Source organism: Rhamphochromis sp. 'chilingali', assembly GCF_963969265.1.
Source record: "Rhamphochromis sp. 'chilingali' genome assembly, chromosome: 13".
Taxonomy (NCBI): Eukaryota; Metazoa; Chordata; class Actinopteri; order Cichliformes; family Cichlidae; genus Rhamphochromis; species Rhamphochromis sp. 'chilingali'.
The window spans coordinates 20,912,469-20,935,042 of NC_137940.1; the positions used below are offsets into that span (position 1 = coordinate 20,912,469).

The 22,574-nt window shown below is 40.4% G+C and overlaps 1 protein-coding gene across 1 annotated transcript in view; it reads left to right on the forward strand.

Annotated features, from left to right (window-relative positions):
- Window positions 1-22,574, forward strand: part of il1rapl2 (interleukin 1 receptor accessory protein-like 2) — a 520,306-nt gene that overhangs the window by 461,056 nt on the left and 36,676 nt on the right. The window contains exons 8-9 of the mRNA XM_080901026.1: window positions 10,932-11,064; window positions 19,232-19,377. Coding sequence (XP_080757152.1) covers window positions 10,932-11,064; window positions 19,232-19,377 — 279 coding nt within the window. The remainder of the gene's footprint in view (window positions 1-10,931; window positions 11,065-19,231; window positions 19,378-22,574) is intronic.

The following is a 22,574-nucleotide window of genomic DNA, read 5'->3' on the forward strand; positions in this document are numbered from 1 at the left end:
ACCATTTGCTGTTTGCATTAACTTTTCCAGTCCTAAGGTATCATTAATCTGCATAGCTGTTTTATTTATATTTGACAGTGTCTTAACTTTTTGTATTTTGCTGTAATTTAGAATCAGGAACCAAACTATATCAGTTCTAAATCTGTTGGAGATGTTGGATTTAACACACTCCCCTTGTGGCTGGTCATTTAATTAACCTTGTCAAGCATATCTGATGTAATCTCCAATCTAATTTCATCTGTTAATTTAAAACCGTTCTTAACGAGGCCAGCCCCCCAGCTAATCAAGTGTCAGGTATAGATGCATTAAGGACTTGGTTAATTAGAGCTGTCAGAAAATGGCCAAATATGGACAGAGAAGGAGGCTGGATTTCCCTTTATTACTTTCCTGGGAGAGTTATTATTTTCATGGGAATCACCTCACGTGGTATCACTGTGTGACTGGGAGTGTTTGTTTGTGGGGATGAATCGAGACGAAGAGGACGATGAAGGAAGAGTGATAAAGTCAGATATGAAGAAATATTTAGTTTATTCACAATAATCAAATATGACTCTTTCCAACTTGTGGCAGCTTCATTTCCTGTTAGACAGGAAATTGGGCCTTTGCATTTCAAGGAATGATTCCCCATCTCATATTTATCAAATAATATGCAGTTTCTCTCGAAGGAGTGTAATGTCAAATTATATTGAAAATTTGCAGGAGGCTTTCAAACAGTTCCATATCACTGGAAACATGTTAAAAATGGACTTCTGTGAAATTACTGGCAATACTTTCATTAACTTTTGAACTTTTCGATTCATTTTCTTTTTTTTATCCAACTTTCTCTGATTTTCCATCAGTATTAAAAATGTTTAATTGCAATGATAATTTAAAAATAAACCATTTGTTTTTGAATTGCCAGCTACCTTATTAAACTGTCTGTGTGAGTGTGTATACATGTGCATGAGTATTTCAGTACATAAAAGGGGTTTAATAGGCTCAAATTCCATCAGAACCACCTCATCATGGTTAGTGATGGAACCTCGTTTATGGGTTCTAAAACTGTATGGTTGATCAAAACTAAATTAGCTTGGCTTCTGCACTCTAACACCATCTGTTGAAGATACTATGTTAATGTGTTAATTAAACATAAATTTTACATCTAAAAACGACACCGTTGCATATTATAGCATTTTACTCCTGTCTCTTTTCTTTTATTGTAATTTAGAATCAATAAAATTGTAACTATTCAAGTTCAGGGATGCTAGAAAAATGTTACTGTAGAACTTGTAGAGTTCAAGTGGTCAGCTCATTAATGCAAATGTCTAATTAGCCAGTCACATTGGCAGCAACTAAGTGCATTTAGCCATGTAGACATGGTCTTGACGACAGTCTGAAGTTCAAAGAGTGAGCCAGAACTGTCAAGAAAGGTGATTTTAGTGGCTTTGTATGCTGCATGGTTGTTGGTGCTAGGCCGGCCTGTCTTGAGTATTCAGAAACTTTTCCCACACAACCTTCTCTGGGGTTTAGAGAGAATGTTCTGAAAAAGAGAACATATCCAGTAAGCTAGCTCTCTGGGTAAAAAATGTCTTTTTGATCCCAGAAGTCAAAGGAGAAGGACCAGATTGCTGAAAGAGTTGAGTTGATTAGCTTAGTGTGAATTAGCTTAGCAAAAAGACTGGAAGCACTGGGAAATACAGATAGCTCAAACTATTCTAAAACAACAAACACTCATTTTAAATTCTATTTTGTGCAGAGTTTAAAGATATGGACAGAAATGTATTTTAACTTTGGACGAGCAATAGCTGTAGCAACCATAGCTGCTCCCACTGTTAAGCTAATCGAAACAGAGCTCCTGCTCCAGTGCACAGACATAGGGCTGTTTGATACAACGATTTATATCGGATGACGATATTAAAACGTCTATTGGGTCATATTACGCTGTCGTTTGTTTCGTGGTGTCGTAAAATAAACTGTTTATGGCAATATTTTTTTCATCGTGTTGATGGTCACCGTAGTGGCTATATTAATTTCTTAGTTCTCTCTTTATCTAATATATTTAATATAACCACACTACAGTCGGACAAGCAACTGTTTTTTGTCGTTAGCAACAACGACAGTAAACCCAGCGTGTGGCTCCGCCATCCACTTGTTTATTTTCCACATATTCCTTTCACAATAAAGCTGAAGATCCTGTTGAGGTTTTCAAAATAAACTGAATTTATGACAAAATACATTATTCTCAAACATCAAATTTCAGAAAATGGTGGCTGTTAAAACTTATATCTAAAATATATGGTTTAATGCATTGGTCAAAACACTAGCCATCACAAAACACAGCTGAAAACACTTATAGAAATTCAAGTTAGGGAGAAGGAAATGCAGCATATAATAAAAGAAATAGAGAAATTACAGCATTGACCACTTGGCAACAAACAACAGTGACTTTCCCCTAAAAATGTATCTGGCACAAAGGATGGCATTTCTGAGGAGAGTCGGTGCGGTGTAGAGCCTCCCTAAAAATAGAAAGGATTGAAAATTAAAATGGAATAATTTGTTAGAGGCAGGATGTCTGGAAATAGAAGAAATGAAAGCATGAACAGCCTCCCAGGTTACAGCTGAGCTGCCCACTTACTTACACGTGGCTGTGTGTGTGTGTTTGCGTGTGTTTGTGTGTGTATGTGCGCTTGGCCTAAGTGTGTGAACATGCATTTCTGTATGTGAGCATTCAGCTTGTGTGTGTGTGTGTGTGTGTGTGTGTGTGTGTGTGTGTGTGTGTGTGTGTGTGTGTGTGTGTGTGTGTGTGTGCGCGCGCCTGTGTCTGAGGCACCATCTGTGTTGCCATGTGCAGCTGCGTTCCCTTGGAGCCCAAGACCCGAAACTCAGCTGTTACCAAGACAACCCCCACACACCCCATACCTGGTCTACACACAGACACACGTACACACACCCACAGCATTTCAAAATCACCTTAAGGTCTTACACTGTGTGTGCTTTTAAATGAACAGATGGACTGAGATGGATCATTCCTCAGAAAGTGTGTGTGCGCGCGTCTAAGAGGGAGACAGAAACACGCAGTGACAAGCAGATGGGAAGTCTATGTTTCAGTTCTGGATGACTTTCTCTTTTACTCGAGAACGTGCGACATGTGTGATGTGAGGCTGATCTTAGTCTGCGCTAAAATACATATATACAAGACTTTTGTTTTGGAAAGAATTTCATCATGTTCATCTTTTTCTGCTTGTTAGGTCTATTCTGCTCGGAGCATTTAGAAAGTTCCCGTATTAGCTTTTGCTTTGAGAATATTGAGTCATCGGCAGGGCTGTGTGCACAAAGAGCTCCCCTTTCTGAACAAAGTGCATAAAATCTGAGCAAGTGTCTTGGAATATAAAGTCACGGGTGTACCCATGTAATGTCAAGACCATTAAGTGTACCATAAACTGTTAAGAGAAACATAAAGTATATATAAACTTATAATAATGACTTGTGCTCTGGAACATATTATCACCAAGGTTCAGCTGCCGCGATTCATCCATGCACCTAACTGCATTCCCTTCAGCACTTCCCTTCTTTCCTTTAGACAGATAATTTAATTTTATGCTGCGTGTTATCAGGGCCCCTAACCTGGGAATAGACATGATAATTAACCTCTTAGCCACAGTGCATAATCCCTATAGATTATGCAACGTGCCCATCAAATATACAAGTACACTATTTGTAAATCCAGTATTTATGTTCTTCCTGTCACTGGAGTCTTTTCACTGCTTCACAAATCCAGGCTATTTAGCAAGCCCCTGAAGGTCCAGACCTCTACGATGAGAGCCAGTGGTATGTGACAAGAGTTTTTAGCAATATTTGACAATTGGTGCTCCTAAATTAAGGCCAGAGTACAATCTGGCTCCAGAGGAGCTGTCTGGACTTGTTAAGAGTATGAGTGTTTTTCCAGCCGTGTGCAGTTCTTGCAGATTTTTTTTTTAACTCTCTAGCACAGAGGCAAGATTTATGTGGAAAGGATCAGTGCGTTGGTTAAATCAGTGTCACTGAAGCATGCTGCTGCCAGAATTAAACAATGTGCTTATGCAAGCCTTGTCTAACTGTGGCTAGCTGTCAGAAGTGGATAGGGTCTTTGCTCCAACATCTGCTGGGTCCTAAAAAGGCAGCATGCAGAGGGCGCACAGAGAAGCAGAGGAATATGTTTACTGTCTACCTGGAATAAGATATAATGGCTCTCCATATTTCAAGCTGACATATAAATAGTACAATATCGTCAATATCGTCATGTCGTATTCAATATGACATGAAAATTAGTGACTGAGGCTGTAATCACACAGTAAAGTCAATGATATCAAAGACACCTGTGTGTGCACTTCACTTTACAAACTGAGAGGCCACCTCCATCTTTTAGATACAGTCTATGACCGCAACCTGTCTAAACACAGTCAAAATAACTAAAAGCCAAACTGGACTGTGCGTATTTACTCCTCAAATAAATGTGCCACCTTAAGATTGTTCTAACCTACTGAGGAAACTAAGGGAAGATTATTGCACCCCCTTACAGCCCAGAGGTCAAATAAGCTAGCTATGTGACACAGGATGACACAAGGGTACAACAGATCAAATCCAGGCAGTTTTTTGAAAGCCTCAATAGGGAGAGAGCAATAGCAATAGGGTTTTTAAACAGATATGAACAGTTGCTGTTCTAAGTTGGTTTTATTTACTGGCTCACAGGAGCTTCACAGTTCTCCCACAGAGTTCTGTTCGGTCCTTCATATCCACCAGAACTCGTATTGGTCCAATATAATTTTATTGAATCATTCGGTCTGTCTTCACTCTTAGAAACCTGCCAGAGTAGAAACAGTTGAATCAATCATTGGATAAAAACCATCCAGTAATTCAGTGGAATGACTTAATTGAAACTTAAGTATCTGCTCTGAAACACAGCCAGGTTTCCCCTGACAACCATAAATATCCAGGGGAGAAGGGACAATTCAATCCAATAATATGTATTTAACATTAATCTCGGTGTTAAGTAGGCCAAGGTTTAATAAAAAGGGTGAATCGCAGATGATGGGGGAATATAAAAATATATGACAGTCAAAGTAATTCTGGGTCTGTTAAGTGATTTTTTTTTTCTTTTTTTAACCATACTTGTCAAGTCAAGTGATGGAGGGTTCTCTCAGTGTGTGTGTGTGTGTGTGTGTGTGTGTGTGTGTGTGTGTGTGTGTGTGTGTGTGTGTGTGTGTGTGTGTGTGTGAAGGTAGTTTTCAATGATTCATTTCCCTCGTTAAGAGTTGTCCTACTTCTCTCCTACAATCCTTTACCTGAATGTTTTCTGCTCTTTTGTCATTTCCTTTAGACACACACACACACACACACACACACACACACACACACACACACACACACACACACACGTTTGGTATGCTGTCCAGAAAAATAATCTCATTGACATATACTGTTTCAGAAGTACTTTGATTATTCTGCCTGTCGTACTCTTTACAACAGTTCTCGTGTAAGGTGCATAAAATCACCTGGATTTGCATAATAAAATATGCATTTGTCCGCACATAGAAAGCACACTGCAGGTGAAAGATTTCTATAAAAGGAAAGAGGGAGAGCAAGCAAATGAAAAGACAGACGAGGGACAGCATGACGACAAAAACATCTTGACGCACAGAGGGAAAAGGCTGGGAGGCGAGGAGATTTGAGCGAGGATCTATTTTAGTGATAAAATGTGAAAAGCAAAGAACAGGGAACCCCAAAGAGTGACAAGTGAAACAGACTAATGATGTGAATACCAGCTATAAGATTTACAGGAAGTGAGTAAGACAGACACCAGATTTATATGAATTTCCCATCTTATCGTGTCCCTTTTCCTCACTTTTCATCTATATGAAATATTGCTGGCATCGCAGTTCAGTTCATCCTGGAATTTGGGATATTGCTGTCAAAACAAATGACATAATTCAGAACCGGCGGGTGTTCAGTGACTCTGCTGTTCATTTGAGACCGATTTTAAATGTCAACTTAAAACAAACAAGAGCTGATTTGTACATCCACCAAATATTTCGGTAACAGTAAGATTCATATTAAATGTAATATTGCATGCCACTATGTGCCTATGTGTAGCTCATTTACTTGACAAGCCAAAGCCCGCTAGTTCAATTCCCGCAGGAGATGCAAACCTCCTTTGGGGTTATATCACTACATCACCACTGCTACCTGGTTTTAGACAAAGATATCCTGAGTAAATGCAAAATTCTTTCTTTTTAAAGACAGATTGTCATCATCCACACTGAGGGGTTTAAGTGTGGACGGCCTGTTTAATGTTTTGGCAAAGCCAATCTGCAGTCACTTGCCGTCTTCGGAACAGCTTTGGTGCATCGAGGAGGCAATAAAACGGCAACAAAACAGATTCAGTCTTTTGTCGGTTAGTGATTAACAAATCTGTTGCCATTTACATGCACAGAGATTCACATTAACTTCTTACTTTCAGAGTTCAGCGAGAATCTCATAGATTTGAAACTGAAAGTTCGTCCACTCGATGTAACTAGAATACAACCAGTTGACAACCACCTGAGTCGAGCCGTTTGTTGCATATTGACACAAAGCAGATGAGTTGTCCTGATTGGTGCAACCTGACTTTCATTGATTACAATGTGTTAGCAATCTGTCAGCATTCATAAATTAGTTGGTAATTATTTGCAAACTCTCACCAATCTGGCTGAGAGTAACTGCAATCAGTCTGAGTCACAGTGCAAGTGTTTGCAGGCAGATTGCCTCCCACCAAGCAACTTGTGCATCTGCCTTTGAAAGAGGTCCGTCAGCGATTGGTCAACTACTTGCAATGGGTCTCGGACAGAAAAATAAATCAATGCAATCATGGAGGAACCGTTGATGTTTACTAGTTGCAAGGAGGTTGGGATACAAATTTGTCCACACAGGTTGTACACTAAGGTTCAACAGTTACACATCTTGTTTGCAAATTTTTAATGGCTTGTGTTGCTAGAAACATTTGTCTGCTTTGGTAGTTTTAGTGATCTAAAACAAAATTATGTGGAGCTGAAACTGAAACTGTGAAAGGCAACAAAGTGCTCTAAACTGCAAAGGACAACGGCACTGCTCACTGCGTGAACCCCCAGGACAAAATCCAGGTTTTGCATTAACACCTCTGAGTTTGTGAAAGTTCTCTGTGTTGCCTACAGTTTACTGTGGACACTCATTAACCTGCACTTCGATAGCAGTTTACAGTGCTGCTTACTTCACACACAGACGCTATCCTGATGAGGATGCTAAGTGCATTCCCACAACCTTCAAATTCAGAGTGGTTTCCTTCAGTTCAAGATTAAATTGATTTGTTCATTTCTTTAGATGTATCTGAAATGAATAAACCCAGTGTAATAAATGAACAGCAATGAGAACTTTTCACTGTTAGAATGCAGCACGAGCCTTTGACAGGAAAGGACCTCAAAACGCACAAGATGGGCCGAAGGAAACAGATGTCAATGTCTGATACCAGCAGCTCCTTTTGCTTGGATAAAAAATGAATTTAAAAAACTAAACCAAGGACAAAGCAAAGACTGGACCGATTCTCATATTCAGCTGCTTCTTTATGTGCATCTCTAAATGCCAGCGACGCTACACTGAGGAGTACAGACAAGGCTGTCGGGCTACAATAACGATACAAAGAGGTGGAATCAGATTGAATTTGACTTTGTGGTCACATGACTTCTGTTTGCAAACTCACTTGTGATCGGGGAGAGTGAGTCCTTCCTCTGTTTGTCACACCAAAGAAAACAGAACATAGTTGTGATCACACAGAGGAGCAGTGTGAAACAGTGATGCACCAACTTGAGAAAATTCCTGTCAGTCTTTCTTATTAATGACAACAATACAGCACCAGCCCTCATTTTTCCTCAGCTTCTCACAAATATCCTGCCGCTACAGCCACAAATAGGAACGATGACTCGACTCAGCTGTATTAAATGCAGGCTGCGTTTCTATTTACTGGAGAGATACGCACACACAAAGTCACTCGCCCACACTGACACACACCCTCACGCCACACAAGTGCAAACAAAGTTGATGATTTTAATCACCATAGCATGCTGAGAACACAAACACACCCTCGGGGTGCTAATCAATTACTGCAGAGCTCAAATACACACACCTACTTACTCGCACAAACACACACACACACACACACACACACACACACACACACACACACAATCAAGCTAAACTAATTTCACTCCAAGCCAGATTTTTTTTTTCTTTTTTAAGTGATTTTTAAAGTGTGTGTGTATTTATACGCCTGTACTGCAGGATGATGTCTGACTAGGCTCAAAGGTAAAAAAAAAGAAAAATCCCACGCAAGCCCACCAACACACACACACACACACACAAGACATGTGAGGCTTCAGTGGGCACTTTTTCTCTGAGTTTGTTAGAAATTCTAATTTCGAGACTGGCAGAAGTCAAAGCCTCCTCGTCCTTTTCCATCAATCAAAATAAGCAGCGCAGTGACACCAAACATAAAGACATTTCCATATGAAAACAGTTGCGTTTTGGCATTGACCAACTGAAGGAAACCTCATGTTTATTCAACCTGTAACCAGTTTGTGAAGATTTTTACTTTTGCTGCTCTAAATGTTTTGAATTTCTTCTGAAAAAGATAATTACCCCCCAAAGCTTGAAAGGAAGAAGCTGCTTTTCCCACGCATGAAAAAACAACACCTTAAGTGTTAACTTTAAGTCAAAACTGACAACAAACACACAGACATACACCGAATGTTAACATTCACTGTTGGTTCATGACTGTGCTGACAGAGCTATCATTATGATAATACCAAGGTCTATCATAATTATCTGCTAATTGACTGCCTAACGAGGTAGCGCTCATTAGAATGCTCATTAATACTCCATCATCACCACTGATAGCTGTAATCATAGAGTGATGGGGGTTTCAAGGTCTTACATGAGTGTGTGTGGATACTGTCTGCCCATAGATGTGTATTTACATGTGATTTCATAGTATTGCTGATTGATTCTTCCAGCAGTAATACATTAAAGGTACACATCTGTTGAATATGGAGCTCTGCAGAATCAAAGCTTCATGGCTCAAACTAATTAAGCTGCAAGTACACTATGCAACTGAATTTAATGAAATACTTTTGTTAAACCCCTTGAATTAAAGCTGAAAATTTGCACTTCAGTCACAATTCGGTTTTATTTATATAGCTCCAAATCACCATCACCTCAAGGCACTTTACACTGGAATGTAAAAATCATACAATACAGAGAAAACCCCAACAATCAGACAGCCTCCTCTGAGCAAGCCCTCTGTGAAAGTGGGACGGAAAAACACGCTTTTAACAGGAAAACCAGAGGCTCAGGGAGGGGGGGCCATCTGCCACAAGCGGCATATTAGTGAATATGAATCGGCTCGAAATATTTTCTGTTCTGTCAGTAAATGTGCGGCTAATTTAAACTTTAATATCATGGCGCTATAAACCTGAAATGATGAAGTTATCAATGCGATCAATCAATGCGATATTTGATGGGATAAGTTAGCGAGGACAGGGGTGATGTGCTCATGCCTTCTAGTGCCGGTTAAGAGGTGTGCTGCCACATAATGTGAATATAAACAATAGTTGTTGTTTTTTACAGTAATTACATAAACAAACACAATTGTGTCTGAGAGTCAAATTGAGTCACTTGAAATCCAGTGAACTGTTCAAGTTTGTCAGAAAACTTGTCCAAGCATGCAGTTAGCTCTATAAACAAATAACTTCTTGTAATAGCCCCTTTCATTGAGTACAGAGCTGCCAGGTATGTAGTGGTCTGTGTCACATCGCTCTCCTCCAGAGCTGCTGAGAAAAAGAAAACTGTTCACTTTGCTTTTCAACAAAAGCTCCAGATTCATTTGAAAAGTGACTGTTTTACAGTTCAAGCACATTCTTCTTTTTTCTCAGGTCATATTAGGAGTCCATCGACATTCTTTCTTACTCACTATCACAGAAAATTTCACAGTTTTTGTGATTTGGAGGAAAATCATCCCTGAATTTGTAAAGCTTGAAAACAGTCCTCATTGCTTTTGCAGCTTTGCTAGCAAAGGTTCTGATGTCCAATCCCACTTTGCATCAGTCAGTTTCTCGTATTTCTCTCTCTGTTTAGTTTCATAATGATGATTCAAATTTTAACCCTTAAACATACCAATCTGCTCTCCACAAACTAAGCACACAGCTTTTCCTTTGACTTCAGGAAATAAGCACTTGAAGGTCCAGGTCTTGGACCCTGCATTCATATTTTGGGGCTAGCAAAATCAAGGGGACCGTACAGGAGGATCTTATGAAGTAGATTTGTAGATCCTTAGGAAAATCATATATTTACCATGTAAGATAAAAAGAAATCCACTGGTGCTGACACGTGTTTGCCTCACTAACACTACATTTCCTGTGTATGCCACCTGTTGCCACAGACTCATTTGCTCAGGTGAAAGGTTGGCAGTGCTGCAGCTTATGATACACAGCAGTATTTTACCTAGTGTGATTTTGTTTCCTCTCATGATTTCAGAAATGTGTTTGCACACTTCTCTTTAAAGTGATATTACTGTCACCAGGAGGAGGCAGCAATTATTTCAGGTTCTCATTTCAAAGGGACCCTGCAGGCACCCAGCTACACACCTCGAGTAGTTTTCTGCACTGGCTCCCTGTGGCTCCCTATCATCCGGACACCTCTTTGGAGAAATGAGAAAGGATATAAACCAAAATGTGCCAGATTTGTTTAATGACTCCTTCTGTGCTCAACTTTCAGTGTGGTGTCATCTTTAATGTGTGTTTTACCTTCAGCCTGGACTGCAGCTGGTTTAAAGATTCAGCTGCAAAACAGTGCAAATTCATCCTCCGTGTGGCACCGTGTGGCGTCTAACATTGCTGTGCTGTGTGTTGCAGGTATGCCTCTCAGTCTGGACTGCAAGGCATTTTTTGGCTACAGTGGAGAAAACAGAAAGCCCATCATCTACTGGATGAAAGGAGAAAAATTTGTTGAAGAACTTGCAGGGCATATTAAGGAAACTGAAATGAAGTAAGTAAACTATTTTCTAGAGAACCACTGATTCAGTAACATACTCAAAATGATCCTGAAATCAGTGTCCTGAGGGTGGGGGGCAAGTAAATTCTAAGTACATCTACTGCAAGACAGTATCAATTACATTCTCTCAAGTTTACAGGTTTCTATTGTTAATTAATTTCTGAATAGGCTCGACTCCAGCTGCTCTCCTCACACTGTCAGGATCTAATTTGGTCTCTCGTGATTTATGACTCATTGAGGGTTTTCTGACAGCTTTCTTCTCAACTTTTCTAAAAAAAAAAAAATTCTGAATTCTAATAATAAAGTTAAATTGAATTCATTTTCTCCCCTATTGGGACCAATTACATTGGAGTCTATTGGGAAAAGCCTGATTGTCTGCGGGGCATCAAATATCATTAGAACAACCTGCTGGATCGCTATGGTAACCATCAGAGAATTTACATTGTCTCACACATGTGCACACACACACACACACAGTCGATGTGAGTTAAGAGAATTATGTCTAACATCCATTAATTACACATAAAACAGTTTATCATCAAAATCTATAAAAGATGAAGTTGAAAGCAAAACATTTTATTTAATTAATCTCCGTTGTTCAGTCGGGAGGCGGGAATGATGGCGGTCTTGTTGCTTTCTCCAGTGGGTCAATGCAAAAGGTGTAAAATGAGGTAGAGACTTGACTTGCTACACCCCTGCGTGTTGCACTGAAACAGTCCTCAAGTCTGTGAGTCCTAAACCTGTCCCAAAAGAACCAATCAACAACTGAAACCGGAGACATATTAGCCAATCACGTTGCAGCGCATGTGCACAGTACAGGGGGAAAATGTTTTAGCTTAATTCAGGTAAAGTTTGCTGACTTTGCTTAAAATCTTTTTTCCCTGTATGTTGTATTTGTATACATTAATATGGCTTCATATTTCAAGTATATCCCACCAGAGCACAGAGAACAAATGATCACAGTTATCCGACATAGATTTTTGGTTTTTATACTTACTGAGATAACAAGTAGAGCAATACGCCTGACGTCACACACCTGAAACAGTCAGGACCTGAAGTATGCACACGCATCAGTGCGAATACTTGATTTGTTAATCTGTTACAGTTACAGCTACTGATTAGATCTTTAGGGGCGGGACCAGGACAACCACAGATATCTATTGAGTATACCTGAAATTTAGAGTGCTATAAAACACCACACTGCTTTTCTGTGTTTTTTCTTTTTCAGTGGGTGATCTCGTATAACTCGCCTCATTTCAAAGCATTTGCCCTTTTTCACTCTGCAAAGCGAAGAAGCTAGAAAGTTATTTCAAATCTTAGTGGAGATCCCAAGAAGTTCAGACAGACTTTCCCAGCGCATCTAAGACAGCAAAGTATTTCAAACAGCCTGCAGCATGGTGGTCATCTTTTCTGTAAATAAATGAGCCCGTGAAAGGCTCTGGAAGTGGTCTTTGAAAGTAAGATGGGATAAGGTAGGCAGGATTAGACCAGACAAATCCAGCCTGACTCTTAACTCACCTGTTAATACTCATGTGCATGAGTGCTGCAGACTCATGAATCATAATATTTAATTTGTGTATGGATTTAGCTACTTCAGTTATAGCTACAGCTGCATCATCTCCTCTAAGCAACAGTAGTCAAGCTAAATAATGTGCTACTACCTGAGTTCATGTTGGAGACGTAACTGCAAAGTTTAGGTCCGATGGGGTTCAATGTTTAGTAGATGAGCACTAAATGCTACTGACTGCTGTTGCAAATTCAGCACCTGTGTTTTAACTGAGCAAAACATTTAGTCCATGGGTCATTCCAACCGCACATCGTGCCAACTCCAATCTGAAGGTCCAAAGTTTGAACATATATATTGAGTGCTGAGAAGTTTTAGCTTCATATATCAAATAGTTTTTAAGATACACTTTTTTGAAAAATAGTCCATCGGCCCACTACCACGCACTGAAATATGAGTCAACATTTGAACATGAATATGTCAAAGACTATTAAAGATAAAAGCCTGAAGTTTGCACCGGTCTTTCTTAACATCAAAATAAATCAGGATCTTTAATGTGGACCAGATATATTTCAAATGGTCTGAAAATTTTAAATTTAAAAAAAAATCACACACTAACAAAGAAACTTTACATTGCAAAAGACAACCAGTAACAATTTCTGAATGGTGTGTTGTTGAATTTTACAGTAATACAAAAAGAAAGCTGGATTTTCACGATGGTACTGTAACTGCAACTCACAGGTCCTGGAAATGAAAAATATGAAAATATTTAACAAAATTATTTTCAGAGTTATATTTTTGGGTACCATCTGGAATTTCGTTTTATTCGAAGAGGACAATCTGCTGAAATTTTAATTTTTGTGTTTAATAATATTTTTTGGCTTTATTGGATAGTGAAAGTCAGGAGAGACAGGAAAGCAAGGAGAAGCGGGGAGACACACAGAAAAGGGTGACGGGTTGGACTCAAACCCGAGCCTTTGCAGGAGTATGCTTGATGATCAGGCAGAGTGCATGTGGTGATTTGAGATGGACAAAAGTTTCATTCAGTTCACACAGGTGGGGCTGTGGTGGTCTGTAGTTTTGCTTCTCCCTTCATTATATCTTTAAAATGATTTAAACTGACAAATATTTGGTTTGGTTTTCATCCTGCACTGTGACCTGGCCAATCATGGCCTCTTTAGATTATCACATCAGCTTATTAATTTTAGACATAATAAGCAGTCGTATGAGAAGCAAAAGCCTGTTTGGTTTTCTTTAAGCGCACTACTTAAACTCAGTTAATGTACCATCTACACTGTGTGTGTCACTGTTTTTCCCCTATTCAGGTTAATGCTGCTCCCTTTTGAGCAATACTTCTGCACCATCACGTTAAAGAAAAAGTGCAACGTAGTAATGTAATCTAAATGTTCAAACTGCAGCACGTGGGCATTAGTGTGGTTAACTGACACACTAAGAGCTGTAATCAAAGCTTTAATATTAGAAAGTAAAATGCTCACTTCTGCTCAAAGAGCCTTCACAGGTCATGTTATCAGCCGAGCACAGCAATACTGATATGAATGTTTATCTCCCCTAAAGGGAAATCCTCTTGCCCTCCTCCCTTCATGGGGGAGGTCACAGGTCAGAGTCAGCATAGCAACAGTGGCTCTGAAGCCAGGTGACCTTCAGTGTCTTGCTGGAGGACACTCCAGCAGCAGAGCTGTTTACCAATCCAAGACTGGAACCTCAAGAATGTATCTGCGACTGCTAATCCACCTCCTGCCCTCTGAAAATGTTCTCTCCCGGGAAAATGATGTTGTAGAGAGCAGCACGGTACATGAGTAGGAGTGTTTAAACTTGAAACTAATCATGCCCCATAGTATTAAATTAACCTTTGCCTGATGAGTTCTCAATCTTTCAGTCCAGTCCTCTGGCCACCTCTGATCCAATCATACTGCTATTCCAAGTTCCACAATCGCACTCCAGCAGGTCGACTCCCGCTGTGATGCCCATTAATCTGTCCACTTTAAGCTCCCTTCCCCACGTCCTGCAGCACTGGCCCGAGAACTTTGTCTATGTCTGTTTGCATAGTGTCAAACACAGTCTCGTAGCCTCTGTGATAATGGGAATACCTGTAATTACCAAGGCTTGCTCTCTTACTGACACACTCACACCCTGCAGCACCCAAGAGGATGTGATAAAGCTGCGAGTTTGTGGAGAAAAAACTCCTGCCAACAAGTGCCTCTCTTTGTGAAACCTTACTTCTTTTTCTGGAAAATGTAAATCCATAGTCTAAGTAGTTTAAGTATGTTGGGTTAAAATAGCAGGCGAGACAATATATATGAGCAGTATCATCAGTTTTACTCCAGCTGTTGGCTGAGCTCAGCTTCACCGCTGTCCAGCTTCTTCACGTTTCTGCAACTCTGCTATCACAGTCCGCAGCTCGTTCATGTGCAATGAATTGGTAATTACAGTATTTCCACTTGGGCCAGTGCTTGCTTCATATTTTCACTTGAAGGCAGCCCATATGTCTACTGATGCAGAGAGGCCTTCTTTTACCTGCTTGAAATTCACATCTGTTGTCCAGTCCAACTGCTGTCAAAGCCTCACTGCTTCACTGTTCACAACCTCATCATCAACCATTATTTTACCTTATATTTTCTTTGTCATGAAGCATGGTAGTTAGCCCGTTCTAGGTGCTAAAGTAGGAGGGAAGCAGGGTTTTTATGTTAAAAAGTTGAGGTCTGCATTGCAATTGGGAACACCTTGAAACAGAAAGGTTTATTGTATGCTTCCTGTCGGCAGTGACAAGTACAACGGTCTGAGGAGACAAAGCATCAATAATACAGAAACGAGTTGTTTGATCCACGATGGGTCCAGCTCGCAGCTTAGAAGACTGAATGATGTACTGCAAACATCTTGCTACTACATACTGTACAACAGGGTACCTTCAGAGGTCTGACCTGTGTTATCGCTACACTCCAGTGGAGAAGTTCAGGGAGGTACAGAAGGAGGAGAAGGGCACTGTTGACATGAAGTGAAGAGTTGTAGGATTGGAAACCTGGGAATCTGTTTGAGGAGGAGAGTAGTACCAGACTTTTGGGATAGTGGAAAAATAGGATAAGGCCACAAACAGACTGTCAAATATTGCCAGCCCATTCCTCTGGTGGATCTGCTATCAATAATATTCCATAGCTGACTTGATTTCTTGATTTATAAGCTGTGAGACCTTCTACTCTGGGCTTATTCCTTCTTGCAGCTACCTGGATTCAATTCTGCCCTAGGCCCTTTGCTGCATGTCATCCCACCCATCTATCCTTCTGGCTGTCCTCAGTATCTGTGTCAAAGAAAATGCTAAAAAACTACTAAAACACACACACACACACATATATATGCACGCACACAGTGCTGACCTTTGAGATACAGCTTGGGTCTGGGTGTATCTAAGGTATCAGTTTCAATAACAAAGACTGATTTATTGTTTAAAGAAAAGTGCAATTGTTGTGTTTTATTTTCAAATCAAAGTTGCACATCCATCAAAGCCTTCAGACATGAGCGGAGAAAGAGAAGAGCAGAGATGATAGATATGATAGAAGAGCACAGTGTGTGATTTTTGTTCGACTTTTGGGACCAGCGACGATGACCTTCTTAGATCTAAGTTCAGTTAAGCAAACTTGGCCTGATTCCATTTGGTGAGTCAGTTCATTTGGTTGAAGTGAGCTGTGTGGTCACATCCACAACAGCAGTCATCGCAAGGCACTTTATATTTGAGAGGGAACCCAGCTGATCAGACAACCAGCCCCATGAGCAAGCACTTCACATTGGCAGGGAGGAACAACTCCCTTTCAGCAAGAAGAGACCTGGGGAGGGGAAGCCATCTGCTGGGACTGGCTGTGGGTGATTGGAAAGCCACAACAAGAGATGCAGGCCTTGATATCATCAGAACAGCAACACAAGTGGAGGCAAAGATGATACAAATGATGAGCATGCACACAGTGCTGACCTTTGAGATACAGCTTGGCACATACATGTAGCTGAACTCAGAGAGGAAGGATACTTTGGCTGATGGTGTCACGTTCACCAAGATGTACAGATTATGAGGAGAAAAACTTGTGCTTTTAACAGTGACTTTTATTTTGAAATGTACCCATTTAATCACCGGAGGACAGAAAGAGGAGAAGGAAAGGAGATGTAGGATATAGATAGCTAATGGCTAGAAGGTGAGAAAAAGGGAGAGGAGTGATGTGTTTTAAACTAAGCATTTTAGCAAGTCTCATCTTTTGACAGCAACCCCTGATGCACTGTCCTAGGAGACTTCAAAGTGATGCACACACTGAAAATCTCTGACACGGAGCAAGGAAAAAAAAGACGTACATGCAGAGATGGTGGTAGTCATTTTGCTGTATGTCTTCCGGCACATTTGACATTTTGAGTCTCATAACCCTTTCTGTAATGTTATCCATCATTATTAACCTGCATTGAGACTTCACTGCTCTTTCTGTGCCTCTGGTGCCACGAGGGAAGAGGAAAGCATGAATATTTAGGAGGTTAGAAGTTCAATTCCCAATGGGAATGCCTGTGCTGAAAGTTTGCGTGTCAATTTTCTTTGCATGCAGCCACTTGGATACAAGCCTCAAGTGACAGATACAGCGCATTTCTGTGGTGAATTACAAACAGAGCTGCAGGAAAATGACTACACAGTGTCTCATCGCTGCTTGTCATGGTTGGACTGTGCCAACTCCCATGTGGTTCAACCCCTGTGTGTATTACAATGTGGCCAGCCTGGATTACTGTACTGTACGCTGAGTCAATGCAGCACATACTGTACAGAAGAAGGATAACAAAATCCTGTGGACCATCTCGCCTGTTTCTGACAAGAGTGCTGATTCTGCACTGAAAACGCTCATTATTTCCAAAATCCTGCTGCCTGCTTGTGTGGTTGAACCAATTACTAGAGATCCAAACCAACCCACCCCAACCTGCAACTAAACCAAGACAGGCTAAACATCAACAATATTACTTTTAATTTATTTTTCATTTTTTTAAGTAATCTGATGCTTCATTGCGGTAAAATTTGTTTTCTACACTTAACGTTGTATTGTCTTTATTTTTCATATAAAAGAGCTCATAACACTCATGAAGTATAACTCGCCACATAGTGAAGATGTTCCTGGACTGTGATCACAGCTTAATGTAAAAATAATGACTTTTTAAAGACTTCTGGTGTCATTACCCATGTGAAACTTTGAAAGCTTGTTTAGGTGCGACTTAACACTTCTGGTGCTGTCCCAGTCCCAGATAATTTGCTCTGAGGTTCAATTACTCAAGTATTAAAAGCTGACTGAGGGTTCAGTTCACAGCATGTTTGTTACATAATTATCTTCCTCCTGAACCGCTGAAAGATTTCGTTAATAGATCTGCTGGGGCACGTAAAAATGTCAGTTTGATAAAATCCTCATTCATACAGTAATTGTTCAATCACAGCTTCCACAGTTTTCTAGGGTCTATGATTTAACAACTGGACAATCAAGCTTTGGGTTTTTCTACATCAAGAGGTGACATGGACGCCAAAGCATCTGGAAGGGTCTTTGTTTGTTTGTTTGTTTGTTTTTGCTTTGTTTTCTTGTATTGACTTTCCAAAATATGATAAGCTATTTATGCACAACATGTTTATTTGATGTCAGCCATTAATGTGAGTAAGCCAGGATAATTAGCTTTCTGCTTTCAAGTCCAAGAATAAGCAGTCGTTAGCTACATGTTGTTTTGGGGGTTTTCCACATAACAACATTAGCTAGCTAAATTCCTCACTCTGAATTTAGTGGTGACTCGAATAAAAGCTTCTGCTTCAAATTTTTGAGGATGCTGACTTTTTGATTTGCACCTTCTCCTTTCACCCTCTTTCCCGTCTTTTCCAACGACTCCAGCAGAAACATTAAACAGATATCAGCCAGCCAGTTCTTCTTAATGAGCTAACTCTACCACAATTGTGACTGTAAACGTCATAATGTCTTGGAATCAAAAGACAGGCATACCCACAATAACATACAACAGCTGTGAACAGAAATGAACAGAATAAATAAATGCAACAAATGCATAACGGTGTCAATTACATGAAACTAGCTTTTATTAAACAAATGTTCAAATGTACCCAGCCTATGTGGCTGAACCATCTGTGCCACTGCTCTGAATCTGCCACCTGAGCTAAGATCTCACTGGTTATGGCTGAACCTCACCAGGTTTAAAGGTGCACTCTGTGACCCTGACATCAGTTCAGTCTCCTCCTCCAGCCCCTCTTCCTCACAGCCTCACAGGCTTAAAAGGAGTATGACCTCACCATAAGGAGAGAGCTTTTTCCAGCTGTCGCCAGTGTTTTCCAGACATGGCTCCTTGCTTCTTCTGCCCTCATTTCTTTTCTTTTCGCTCTCTCTTTCTTTTAAAATCTGCCCTATATACTGTGCTCTATAGCGCCATGTTCCTTGTGCTTCTTCATCTTTAATGGAACAGATTAAGAGGCAAGGAGATTCTCTCATCTTTAAAATTTACATGTGTTTACTTCCCTCCTGATGCAATTTGCATAAGTAGAAATTCCAAGTTAAAGTCTTGAGTGTATTAGAGTAAATCACAATAAAAGATTTAATATCACTGCTTTGTGAATCCACTTCTCGCATGTTTCTTTTCCAGGGTGGTGAGGGAGCATTTAGGAGAGAAGGAAGTGCAGCTGTCCCTAACATTTGATGCCGTGGAGGACGGAGATTTGGCCAACTATACCTGTTACGTGGAGAACCACATAGGGAGGCGCAGCGGTAGCGCTATACTGCAAAAGAAAGGTAGAGCTTTCCCTTTTCTTCGCTCCTGATTTACTGGTTTCTGTTAAACTTGTTAGGCAAAAAAGAAATCGACAAATATTGGCCTCCAGTGTCTTTAAGAATGACAAATGATCACATGTGCATGCTGGTCCATTCACTATCAAAGCAAAAATGTGTTATCTATACAATCTGCTTCCTTCTATCAAACTATTAAAAAGTAACACAAATAATTACCTTGCATTATAAAACAACACAGTTTTTGTTATATGAAAGAGGACATAGGATGTTTGATGGTGACACGGACCGAGCGCTGAGCCACCAGAAACCAGCTTTCTGTCACAAAACACGTTACGATGCAGATGATTTTGTTGGTAACACCAAGATTTCTGAAGTAACATTAATGCTTCACAAAAGAGGACACAGACATCTTAGATGGTGCTTAGGATGGAACCTTGAGGCACCCAAAAATATGTTTTCGATTACAAAACATGCTGAGGAAACATAGATTCTATTGAATAGAACAAGTTTACCCAGAGTAAGGTTGTGGATTTTAAATGTATTTTAATATGAAGTCAGGTTAGTGAAGCAGCATTGAAGCAGAGTGCAACAATGAGCGAGGTAATCGAGTTCTGTCGTCTCATACATACCCATCAACTCATTGTTTGTTAGTTAACAGAAATGCAAAAACCTTTAACATTTCAGTCAGTGCTAAAATCTGATAGGGACATTTCCTTCTCTGGGATGTTACATGTGACATTAGTAAACATGGTCACCCCTCCCTGAGCCTGGTTCTGCCAGTCTTCTTCCTGTTAAAAAGGGAGTTTTTTCTTCCCACCATCACTGAGTGCTTGCTCATAGGAGGTCGACCGAAATGAATTAAATTGATTGAAATAAATTTTCAAGCTGTTGGTAATATTTTCCATAATTACAGGAATGGGATGACATTGGCCTTAACTGTCAGTAAGAAAACAAACATGTCAGATTCTCTAAAGATCAGAAGATTTCATTAAGTGCATTTAATCCTTAAGCAATGTTTGTTTTAAATGACAGGTTTCTGAGGTGCATTCATTCAAAGAAGCATAATTTTTTGCTTCCACGTTAGTTTTACGTTGTTTTTTGTACTCTGGCTTGCTAAATATAAGACCATGTCTGCTCCAGTTACCTGGGACTATTCCAGTCTCTTGTTATGATTCTGTTAACAAGGAAAACCCATCCTGCTCAGTGTTTTCATTGGGTAATAAATATTTGTGGATGTGAACAGCTTCTGAGATAATTAAGATTTAAGCCCATGGCGCAGCCATGTTTTTGTCTGTAGAAACCCTCGTTGTATTTGAAATATGTAGTGGTGAGACATATTTGAAATATGTCCATGGGCTCCCCTGTGTCACCTATTGTAGCCAACCTTTACATGGAGGAAGTGGAAAGGAAGGCTCTTGGCTCTTTCAAAGGAAGAGTACCCAGCCACTGGTACAGATATGTAGGCGACACCTGGGTCAAAATCAAGACACATGAAGTGGAATCTTTCACTGCGCACATTAACTCTGTGGATAAAAACATCAAGTTCACCAGGGAAGACACAAAGGACAACTGTTTGCCTTTCCTGGACTGCGCTGTGCACATTGAAGAGAACGGCAACCTCAACATTGAAGTTTACCAGAAGCCCAAACACACGGACCAGTACCTCCTCTTTGACTCCCATCACCCTCTAGAACACAAACTTGGAGTAATCAGGACCCTACACCACCGGGCAGAACATGTTCCCTCTAAGCCTGAAGGGAAAAAGAAGGAACACACACATGTAAAGGAAGCATTCAAAACATGCGGTTATCCTAATTGGGCGTTTATAAAGTCAGTTTTGAGATCCCTTCCCAGACGCCTTAACACCCACTCACATCCTGGGCCATCTGACCTCAGGAAATCACATGATAGGGTGGGGCCAGGTTTCACAATGAGCTCACCCGAAACCCTGGCTGATTGTGACCCACACCCGCTTTCACACCTTGGCTCATGTGATTAGGTAGAGGATCATCAGGGGGTCCTTTTGTCCCTCTTTGGGGGGGAAACTCCCACTGGGTTTAAATCTGGGACTCTCCACCATTTGACCTTAGAACTGAAGAAGCTTCTCGGATGAGAGGTCAAACGTCTTCAAGCAACTCAAAGAAGTCCAGACGCTTTTCTTTCCAAGCTCCTTAGACTACCCTACAATAATTAGGGATGGGTATTGATAAGATTTTAACGATTCGATTCCTTATCGATTCTCTTATCGATTCTTTTTTTTTAAAAAGGAGAACACTAAAGTCGATTAGCTTAGAACTGTGTTTTATATCTTCTCTTTGAACAAGATAGAAATTTAGGAGTAACATGGCCTTACAAACCCAACAGTGAGATCTTAAGAGATCCACAGCCTACGGCTCTTCAATGGGGTGTCACAGGGTCCCCAGGAAAAAAATGTATATGTAAAATAATAAAATAAATATTCTCCTGTAGCAATAACAAAGTTTAACATAAATTATTCTGTAGCAATTACACAAGAATATCCAGTAATGTCCTGCCTACAATTAAACACATTCACTTACCAAAGTGAAATCGGGGGCATCTGCTGTGGCAAATGGGTGCAAGCCTTTGACCACAAACTTAGACACTGCTCGGTGACATTCGTCTATCCCGGCCTGAAAGGAGACGCTACCGGTAGACTGCAGCGAGAACTGCCAGCATCTGAGCCAGCCAGACTCTGTCTCTCTCATCATGGTTATCTAAATGCAACGCACAGTAATAGCAGGTTTTGTAATAAGGTAAATCGCGCTAACATAATATGCAATGCTAATTGATTAGTTACCTGCAGTATTAACGGGAGAGGACGTGGAAACGCTACCGCTGCTGCTGGGTTGAGCTTCGCTAGTCCGGAGCGGATCAAAACCACGACATTCGTTGAAAGCAATCGCGTGTTTTTTGAGCAAATGCTTTTGCATATTCGTAGTGTTTCCTCCCTTTGATGAAATCTCTACTTTGCAAGTATTGCACGTTGCCCTGTTGTCATCCTTTCTCATAAAGTGTAACCAAACTTTTGAGCGTTTGTGCCGCTCAGGCGCCGTGTTTCCTACTGGGTAAAAGACGCTACTCAACGTGATGACGTCATTCGGGGCGACTGGAATCGATAAGGGAATCGTTTTTAAAAGTGGCAAACGATTCCAAGGAATTGAAACAGTGGGAACCGGTTC